A 10,080-nucleotide genomic window follows, 5' to 3' on the forward strand; every position below is an offset into this window, starting at 1 on the left:
AGGCTTCTGAAATACCACACAATCATTATAATTTATTACACTGCATGAATGAAAAGAGAACGTCTCTCATTAATTGAAACGAAAAGATGTTGTTACCATTGAAGCTACAGCCGTTTGCTGGGTCTATCTGATCTGTGTCAACGCGAAAGATCCAGCGCCCAGGCATGTTGACATTGGTGGTCAGCTCGATGTTGACAACATCATTTGAGCGTGACCCCGGAAGATTAAAGAAATGACCGATGTCGCCACCATTGAAACCTGACTGGAGATGAGAGGGGAGAGGGATGATGAAGACAGGAGGTAGAAAGATGAATTTAGAAACATGTTGCCATTAATAAAAAATAATTAGTTTTAATAATTGATCATAAGAGAAATAGTTGAATTGATAAGGTCAACAAAACAATACTGTCCAGGTAAAAAAATATAAACTACAAAGAGAGCTGCTCTATCTAATTTGTATTAAAGTGGCTTTATAGAAGCAATGTCCTTGGTTCTGTCCTTGTACCTTTATTGAAATTGAACACTGCTTTCAACAAAGCAACTTTGTAGTACTCCTGTCTACTGTTCTTGGAAAAATAGAACTACCTGACTGGTACCTGACTGACACCAATTTGTACTGCTTTAGCAGCAGCAAAAATTGTTAGCTTTGAAACACTCTCAAATATTTCATCCCTTCTTACCTGTGCTGTGGTGCCACCCAATCCAGTCAAGGGGTCCCCCCCACTGGCTGTCCCAGTGCTCCATGTTATTTCCCCATAGTTAAACATGGCAAAGGATAAGACACCATCAGAAATGAGTACACACTGGAAGGTGTTCACCTGGGCGGAGGAAACACAGTGGAGACACACATTTCATCGGTTTAGCAGCTTGTAAAAGCTTCATCCAAAATTCAAACAGTTGAATAGTATTCACTCAGGATCAAGGCAGTGAAGTGGGTCATCTAACCAGTGCTTGAAGTGAAAAAATATATATATGTGCAGGAACTAAGGTGACCAGATGAGAAGGGAATAAAATCATGACAACCAGGTGATGGGGTCGGATTGAGGCGGGATTGCAATCGCGGGCTGGGGCAGGATTGCAGTTGTGGACTGGGGCAGGATTGCAGTCGCGGAATGGGGCAGGATTGCAGTCGCGGACTGGGGCAGGATTGCAATCGCGGGCTGGGGCAGGATTGCAGTTGTGGAATGGGGCAGGATTGCAATCGCGGGCTGGGGCAGGATTGCAATCGCGGACTGGGGCAGGATTGCAGTCGTGGAATGGGGCAGGATTGCAGTGGTGGAATGGGGCAGGATTGCAATCGCGGGCTGGGGCAGGATTGCAGTGGTGGACTGGGGCAGGATTGCAGTGGTGGAATGGGGCAGGATTGCAATCGCGGGCTGGGGCAGGATTGCAGTGGTGGACTGGGGCAGGATTGCAGTGGTGGAATGGGGCAGGATTGCAGTGGTGGAATGGGGCAGGATTGCAATCGCGGGCTGGGGCAGGATTGCAGTGGTGGACTGGGGCAGGATTGCAGTCGCGGGCTGGGGCAGGATTGCAGTCGCGGAATGGGCGGGGGCCCTCGTGAACTCGCCATGTTGGCATTTCAGAGAATCTCATGGGCACACAAACACTGTGTATACAGCTCAGTACTTCCAGAAGTGGTGTAATGTTAGGAGAAATGGTGGCACTCATATGAACAAAGTGTAGAAGTCCCAGTAAAGTATAACAGTCCATCCCGGCCAGATTCAAGCACTCCCTCCAACAGACATTAATATAAAATATATTTACTCTTAGAAATCTTTTTACCATATACAATAAAAAGTTCATTGTTAAATCAACTTTGAAAGAGTATACTCAATGCTTCTTGGGCATATTTAAACTTTGCCTAATTACCACTGAGCATTTTGGACATTGGTCATGTTGATCACATGCATACACACCATCTACAATTAAATAAATACATTTGTAACTATGTTTATCATTTGTTTGTTGGTTCGCAGTCCTTTTATGAAGATAAGCAAAATGGGTGTTTTTTGTTTTTGTTTACCGGAGTGGTCTGGCTCCCACCATAAAAAGTGACCTGGTGCCAGGTGGCGATGAATGTCCAGGTGGCCCGGAAGGAGGGCATGTTCTTGAAGTATTTGCGGACATCTTGTGAGGCCCTCTCCAGGATGTCCGGCTCGGTGCTCTCGCGGTAATACACATCACCGCGGATACCGTTGTGCACGTCCGCCCAGAACGGTGCTATGAAGGACCGACTGTCAGTCAAGGGAAAGGCCTCGGGAGTGAACTGGCTGACCTGCACGTTGAAGGAGATCACGCCGTTGTTGTTGATCTGTGGCGGCAAAGCAAAAATGCACATTTTAGTTTTCTCACATTGGCTAAATTAAGTCTCTTTCAAGTGTTGTATTCCCCTGTGTAACATGTTCACTGTGAGGCAGCATTGTGTGATACCTTACAGTATATTATATAACATTGATTCTGTTTATTTTTTCACTCAAAGGGCAATTGGAGAAATGGAGCAAAAAAGTCATCCTTCACATAACATTTGCCTTCTACATTGATTGTAATTATTGTAACTGTTTAATTGTAATTATATATAAAAATATTATGTAAGCATTATTGTAAAAACACTTTAGAACACATATTTATTGCATTGACAACCAGCAACAGGTAACATTGACGACCATACAAAACTTCTTACTGTGTAACTACACAGTTTGGAGGCTGGTACTGCTATGTAGTGTTACTAATTGGTCTTGATAGTGCGGAAGTAGTTACTTACATAAATGGAACGATGGGGGACATTGAAGAAGACAAAGGGTATGAGTAGGAACAGCTCTGTAGAACTGCCATCGTCCATTTTGGGGGTCTCAGCGTCCCTATAGGCCTGTCCAAAGGGGTACAGGATATCCTGAGAAAGGGCTGCACAGAGAGAAGACATATAGAGGCTTATTGTTACTTGGGAAAATTTTGGTCATGATTCTACAGATCAGTCAAATAGATACGTTATCTGATATCTGTTATCTGATACTTTTGAGCTGGTGACGCTTTAACCTGATGATTAAACCAACGGTGTTAATGGTGTCGTCTTATTGACGAATGTAAGATGGGGAAGTTTCTTATGTCTGTATTGTATGCTTTTCCAGTTCTGTTTTTCAATAGTTTCCAATGAGTTTTAATATAGCAGTTGTGATTTCCTTTGACTTGGATTTCACAGGGATCCTGAAGAATAGGCAGGACACATGTCTCCGGCCCTTTATGGATTGAACAGAGCAGACAGGGAACATGTCAGGTATCAGGTAAGCCATCTCACCTCCTTTGGGAGCCAGGATGTAGACAAGGTGGATGAGAACAAGACGAGTGCTTGGTTTGACCATCCTGATTATCCAAAGAAAGAGGAAAAATTGACTTGTAGCAGACCAAATGGTACTAACACTTGTAGATTTTGCTGCAATCATTAATGGTTAATAAAGCATTAATAACTGAATAATACTTTCCAATTCATTGTCAATGAATACGTGCATTAGTAGTAAATAATAAAGTGTGTATCTTTAGTGCAACGTTAATACGTATTAATAAATATTAGCAGGCCAGGACTGATAAATTGCACACAAGTTTACATACAATAAAATGTTTCTATGGGTTACATATACTTCTGTAGCAAGTGTTCACATTGCAACCACTTATTATCGTGGAGTTTTCTCACTGTAGTCATGAAGGTCCTGAATAGCAGCTTTATGAACATTTATTTATGTGAACAAACCTTCAACAAGACATGTGAAATCATGTATAATGATGTAATTAATCATTTATTACAGATTTGTCCATCTAAACTGCTACTGACCAAAAATACAGGGTGGTCACCATATTAAATATCAGCTGGCACAGTAAAAGATACAGGAACAGATAATTTCTAGGTTGAGTTAAAAACACAACCTTCACTCTTCTCTGTGTTACTTGCTCTTCTACTGAATGGGATTCCATGATTTTAATCGTCATCTCTGTGACTTGAAACATCACCCTTTTAAAGTTGACCTACATTCATATATCCCATGTTTCTTTCTTAGAAATTAGTTCATTATTTTTTTCCAGGGACATTTTTATGGTAGGAAGTTCAATTTGATTCCCAAGCTTAAAAGACACTTGTCAGTTCCTGACTTAATTGTAACGAGAATTTCTAGGTGGATTCAGTCTTCCTTAATCCATGTTTAGGTATCTTTAATGCAAAGATGAAACCCTGGTATGTCCATATTTTAGAGCCAGAGATGTATATATGTATTGCCAGTTTCATCTAGTCACAGTTAGTGGAAATATCTGGTGGAAGGTCTCAGGGTAGTTCAAGGAGCCCAACTTGACGGTCCTTTGCAAACGAGGCGGTGTGAACGTACGCAGACGACGTCACAAAACAGAAGTGGGAGAAAGCAGAGAGCGGTCTGACGGTACATTAACTCCCCTCCTTAAAGAGCAGTCTCCCAAGCCTCCCGTGGGCTTTCCCTTTCTTATCACCGGGGCCGTTAGCCGAGCCCTGAAAAGGCCCCATTATCCACGGAGGAACAATGCGGCGGGATCGCTTTCTACAGAAGTCCTGTGTGAGTGGACCACAGTGTGGTCCGAGCTCTGCCAGCAACACTGGCTCGCTCCGTGTCTCCGTGCCTCCTTGAATGAGGCTTCGGGGCAGATCGAGACTTCATTACCCCATTTGTTTGCGTGCCATGCCTTGTTAGCTATAGAGGACTACATAAACAGCTGACACTAATGGCTTAAATTAAGCGGTCTAAAATTGCTGAGGTCTTAGCTGCATGACTTCTGGCACGGACGCCTCATCCTGACGCTGGATTCCATAAAGCGGATCCAGGATTCACAGATGATATTTTTGCCGATCAGTTTCAACATTGCAGTCTTTTTGGTTGATTCTTTCATTAACAGCTTTAGCAAACTATTGACTGGTTTACTTCATGAATTTCTTGACAACACTGATCATGATGACTGAGAATACTGTAGACAAGTGGTTCTCAACTCGGGCCAGAAAGGGCCGGTGTGGATTTTGTTCCAACCAATCAGTTACACACCTGATTCTACTAATCAAGGTCCTTAGTAAAGACTCCAAAGGTTGATTAGTAGAATCAGGTGTGTAACTGCTTGGTTGGAACAAAAGCCTGCACCCACACCGGCCCTTTCTGGCCCGAGTTGAGAACCACTGCTGTAGACCAAGGGTGTCAAACGAAATCCCAAGGGGGTCGAGGTGTCTGTGGGTTTTCCTTCAATCAGCTACCAATTAAGGATTTAAGAACAAGGTGTGTGTGTTTTTTAGCCAATCAGTGACCTAAATGAACCACTGGTGCCAAAGACCCTGTGGCCCTCCAGGACTGGAGTTTGATTCCTGTGCTGCAGAATTTAGCTCATGCAATACTTTTCAACTGCTCATAAGATATTTGTTAAATGCACAGGAACTGCACAACATAGTGATATGACTGACAGTGATATGATGGTAGCTTGAAGTTTTAAACTATAGACCCTAAGATTTATGGCAATGGTAAACACATTGATATGTAATTTTGATCCTTCTATTCCTTAATTTCAAGACTTTTCCTTTTATTATGTCTGCAAAATATTTTTTTTACATCTCTTCTGGAAATTGATATAATTTGAGCATTGATGGGCTGAGCTCAATAGCTCTTTTATTTACAGTATTCATAAGTATTTATTTCTATTTATTTATTATTTATTTCAATACATGATATTCAAAACTGTATCATGTATTGACCAAAATATACAGTGGATTTACTTTCAGAATATCACTTAATGAAATAATATACCATGAACATCAGGTGGATACTTTCTGCAAACATTTCATTGAATATGTTAATGGCCAATTGTTTAATAAATACTTATATATTGTCAGTGCAGTTTAACATTCTAAATTTTGAGAATTGCATATATGTAAGAACTACCTATAGCTCTTCATTGTACAAAAAATTGTACAATGATTTATTCACTTTCCTTCTTCGATTGGAAGTCTAATAGATGTCTCCGTTTATTTTAGCTAATAAGTCAAAATTATGTTTACAATTTGCCAGAAAAAACTTTTCTCTCAATTTAAATTCATCAAGTATATCATCTAGAAGGGATAATTGTGTACTGTCAAACTATGTTAAACCAATATATTTGAAATATTTGAAATTGAAGTTATATAAAATGAATAAAAGGATAGTATCTCCCAGTGAGCCATTTTGTTTTACATCTGAAATCATGTCAAACAACCTTAGATAATGTAAAGAATCCAAACTGAAAATGAATTATATCTGACCACACCAAAACAGTGAGTGCTAAATTCTCACTGTTGCTATACTTGATACATGTGATGTTATAATCCAGTAGTAGTATTTTGGGGGTAGGGATTGACTCTTGATAATGAATAAGAAATTTTTATTAACGATTATTTCTATAATAATTATAAGTGAGGATTATTAAATTTCATGTAGATGCACTGTTAAATCTCTAAATGTTCTCATGGGCACAAAATATAATTTCATTTGATTCCATTATCTAGGTTACAAAACTGATTTTCACCCGGTCATTTAGATCAATGACCCCAGGAAGTGCATGTGCTCCAGAAATGGTGGTGCCCTAACAGCTACCCTGTTTTCATAAGAAAAATATTCACACCAAGGGTACTTTTAAATGAAACATTCTCCATTGTGTGTAATTATCTCAGGATATACGATACACAAAATCCTGCGATACTGTTCAGTAAAGGGCTACATTGCTATGCTACACGCAACATCACAGTAGTCGAAGCAGAATTACACCGACGCAAATGCCAACGCAAATGGATGTTGGAAGGAGCAGGTGTGTTTACAGAGAGCGAGTGGCTTAACTTACCTGCTTATGAGGACAAATGCGCGAACCGCTCCCTGTCACCAGGTCCCCAGTACCACTGACCCCGCTCCCATTAAAGTGGGTAACATCCACAAGCTTAAAAGAGCAGAGGTGGACTGGGGGAGGATGAGGAGGGGTGGAGAAAAGGCAGCCAGAGCCCGAGCGCGGAGATGCTGTTCGTCCACTTCCTTCGGATTAACCGGCAAACGCAGAAGCCAAAAAATAAACCTAGGAATGAATCCCAGCCTGAGGCTGACTGGTGGATTTCAAAGGGAGGAGAAAGAAGTCCCAGAAAGAGGAAGCGAAACGAAGGCGAGAGAGTGAAGCCTGTTGCAGAGCTGGGATGTGTTCCTGTGGAGTGGTGCTCCTTTTTTCATGGGGATAGTGTTTAACTTAATCTGAGATCAGTTTTTTTTGTGGGGGGGGGCAGTAGACAGGGGTGGGTGAGTGGGGTAAGTTGAGTGTGTATCAAGAGTGAGAGAGAGAGAGAGAGAGAGAGAGAGAGGAGGGACATTACGCTACGTTGAAACCAGACCTTATTTTCTTCCAAGCACGGAAGGTAGAACTGTTTGAACAAAGAGGATTTCTGAAAGAAATGTCAGCCTGTTGGATTTAAACCTAATTCCCCCAACTACGCTCCCAGTAGGGCATGGTCTTTATTGCGAAATCTTGCCTTATGAGCAAAAAGCACAGAGCCACACTCACTCTGGGGCCATAAAAAAGCAAAACTGGCTTCTTTTTTTAAAAAAAGATCGAGTTACAGAATTAACATGAGTCACCTGGAACACACTGTGTGTCCTTTCTTGCCATTTCCCCCTCTAATTAAGACGGTCTCATTTGCAACACGCACAAAAAAAAAAAAAAACAGGAGCTCATTACCATAGATTCCGGCAAGATTACATCAATCTTCAGGGGGGAAATCACAGGTGAATCCCAGCTGATAAAGGCTGGGAAGAGATGAGAGTCAGACAGGCCTTTGTGGGAAGGATAGTGGTGGTAACAGGAGCCCAGGAGAGCAGGATGTGTGAAAGGCAGTGGGACTGAAGACTAGCACTGGTCTTCTATTGACCAAGAGTCCTATTAATGACGGATTCTTTTACACCTGCAACTCCTTGTTTTGCAAATTCACAAATACCACATCCTAACTCTAAAAGAGAGGGAGAAAAAAAAACAAGGTCCCAAAAGGCTTGCTTCTCCGGACCAGCTCATCCTATGTTGGATCAGTGCCAGGGACGTGCCTTGATGGAGAAGACATGGGAGATGGGGGGTGATGGATCAATAGACACCCGTTTCTCACACTGCTGACACACTAGGCCCCGTTAGCTTTACAGGAAAGACACAATGGTGAGAGGATAAGGCTGCAGTGACTCAGCCCGCCTAAATAGCCAAGTGAGAGTATGGAATTGTGCTGTTGGCAACACATATAGACCTGGAATTTGATTATAATATTGATCAGCACATTGGACTTAAGATTGTAAACAATTTTTTAAAGTTATTTTATTGAAATTACATGATAGGACTGCAAGGTCTTTTATTTTTTTATTACCCCTGGATTCAGTGACCCCACCACCCCCCCACAAGGACCACAGCAATACGTATACCATTACTACCTCTACAACCTCGCAAGATGATTCGTGGGCATCTGTCTGCAGTCAGTAAGTTCTTAATTTTTGAAAAAATAAAAGGCGTCAACATTATTTTTGGTGTTAAGAATTTCTCTGTTGGCCGAATTCTTACTAACCCACTTACCTGTTCTAAGCATGAGAAACCAAATCGCCTCAATGGCCAATGGAGAGATCCTATGAGATAATGACACATATATCCAGCTTACTCTGCGCTGTGGTCCCATCAATCTTGACCTTTCAAAGAGAGGTCCTGGGCTTCCATTCAGGTAGGTTCAGACTGGAAGCCATCCAATCCCCAGTTTGTAACCCCTGATTTCCAGTGGCTAACCTCTCTGGCCCAACAGTTGGCCTTGCCCAGCACTGCTCTCTTCTGTTCCACAATACACATCTCCCTCCAGGTAACCCAAACCTTCTTCCAGACGACTCCTTCTCTTTGGTGCACAATGGGCTCTGTTCAGCACTCCGTGCCCTTGCTCCAACTCCACAATGCCAGGGCGTATCAGGATACCAGCTGGCCAGGTTCGCCTTCCAGAGAGGTCTTGAGTATGGCACAAGGAGTAAAGAGCTACTTTAACCTTGACCTTGCATGTGTAGTCAATCGCACACCTTCCTTGCCCATTCACATCTACCATGTACCATTTCATGAGGTTGTCTTCAGCCGGTAACAGTGGGACAGGCAGCTAGTGGCTGAGCGGGCTCTGCAGATCTGTTCACTGGGCACTGTTCAAGCTTGCTGAGTTCAGAGTTTAAGAGATGAAAAAATGGTGATGGCCAATTGACTTTTTGTTCACTCCCACTGACAGGTTTTCACCACCACCAGAGCTGAAGGTCACCAATTAAGCTGTTTATTTTTTAGCCAAGTCGGTGCAGTGAACTGACCATTCCCAACTGGAGAAGGTCCAGATGGAAGACCACTTGGACCTCACAGCAGCACTGGCTTAGCTGGCTATACCAGCTGAAATCAGATGTTTTAACACAGCAAAATTATATAAGATGACTCTCTTCTATAAAGGACAGTCTATAAAGTACAAATGACTAATGTACAGTATGCATGCTGGCATTAATAATTTCATGAATTGTGAGGGCCTAAATACTTCAAAGGAGAAGTTACATTACAGTTTTTAGAGTATTATTTAGACCTAATCTACCCAACAGTCACCTTGCATTAACTTAGTGTACTTAAAGAATAACAGTAATTTGAATTTTTCCAACACATCCTATGAAAAAACCAACTGTCCAACTCTCAACGAATTTATCCTACGAACATTTACTGTCCATCTAGCCAATATAACGGAAGTCATAGAACTCCACTGTTGTCCAAAAAAGTATAAAATAGTCCCCATAGCTGCACTTTCTTAAAATGAAAATATGTCTTTTGGGGATATATTTAATGACTATTTACTTAAAGTTGCACGCTGGTTTCCTGGTTGAACACTACACGGGGTAGGAAAATGTCAAAAAGTACTGAGAATTGGACAGAAAAATGTTTGGTTTTTGGTTATTTTCATAGGATATGTTGACGATACTGAAGAAATTTAAATTACTGGTGTTACCCTTTATATAAGATTTTTCAAAATGAACACTATGAGAGATT

The 10,080-nt window shown here is 41.6% G+C and overlaps 1 protein-coding gene across 4 annotated transcripts in view; it reads right to left on the minus strand.

Annotated features, from left to right (window-relative positions):
* Window positions 1–9,983, minus strand: part of tecta (tectorin alpha) — a 32,729-nt gene extending 22,746 nt beyond the window's left edge. For 3 of the 4 annotated variants that reach the window (XM_064351479.1, XM_064351481.1, XM_064351482.1), the window contains exons 1-6: window positions 6,865–9,983; window positions 3,296–3,360; window positions 2,765–2,904; window positions 2,027–2,314; window positions 681–818; window positions 97–262 (exon numbers count right to left, since the gene is read on the minus strand). In XM_064351479.1, the coding sequence (XP_064207549.1) occupies window positions 97–262; window positions 681–818; window positions 2,027–2,314; window positions 2,765–2,904; window positions 3,296–3,359 (796 nt within the window). In that variant the 5' untranslated portion in view covers window position 3,360; window positions 6,865–9,983. Of the gene's footprint in view, window positions 1–96; window positions 263–680; window positions 819–2,026; window positions 2,315–2,764; window positions 2,905–3,295; window positions 3,400–6,864 lie in introns of those variants that run through there. The other variant, XM_064351480.1, reaches the window with a different exon arrangement.
* Between the last annotated feature and the right edge of the window lie 97 nt (window positions 9,984–10,080).

This window comes from Anguilla rostrata, chromosome 9 (genome assembly GCF_018555375.3).
Source record: "Anguilla rostrata isolate EN2019 chromosome 9, ASM1855537v3, whole genome shotgun sequence".
NCBI lineage: Eukaryota > Metazoa > Chordata > Actinopteri > Anguilliformes > Anguillidae > Anguilla > Anguilla rostrata.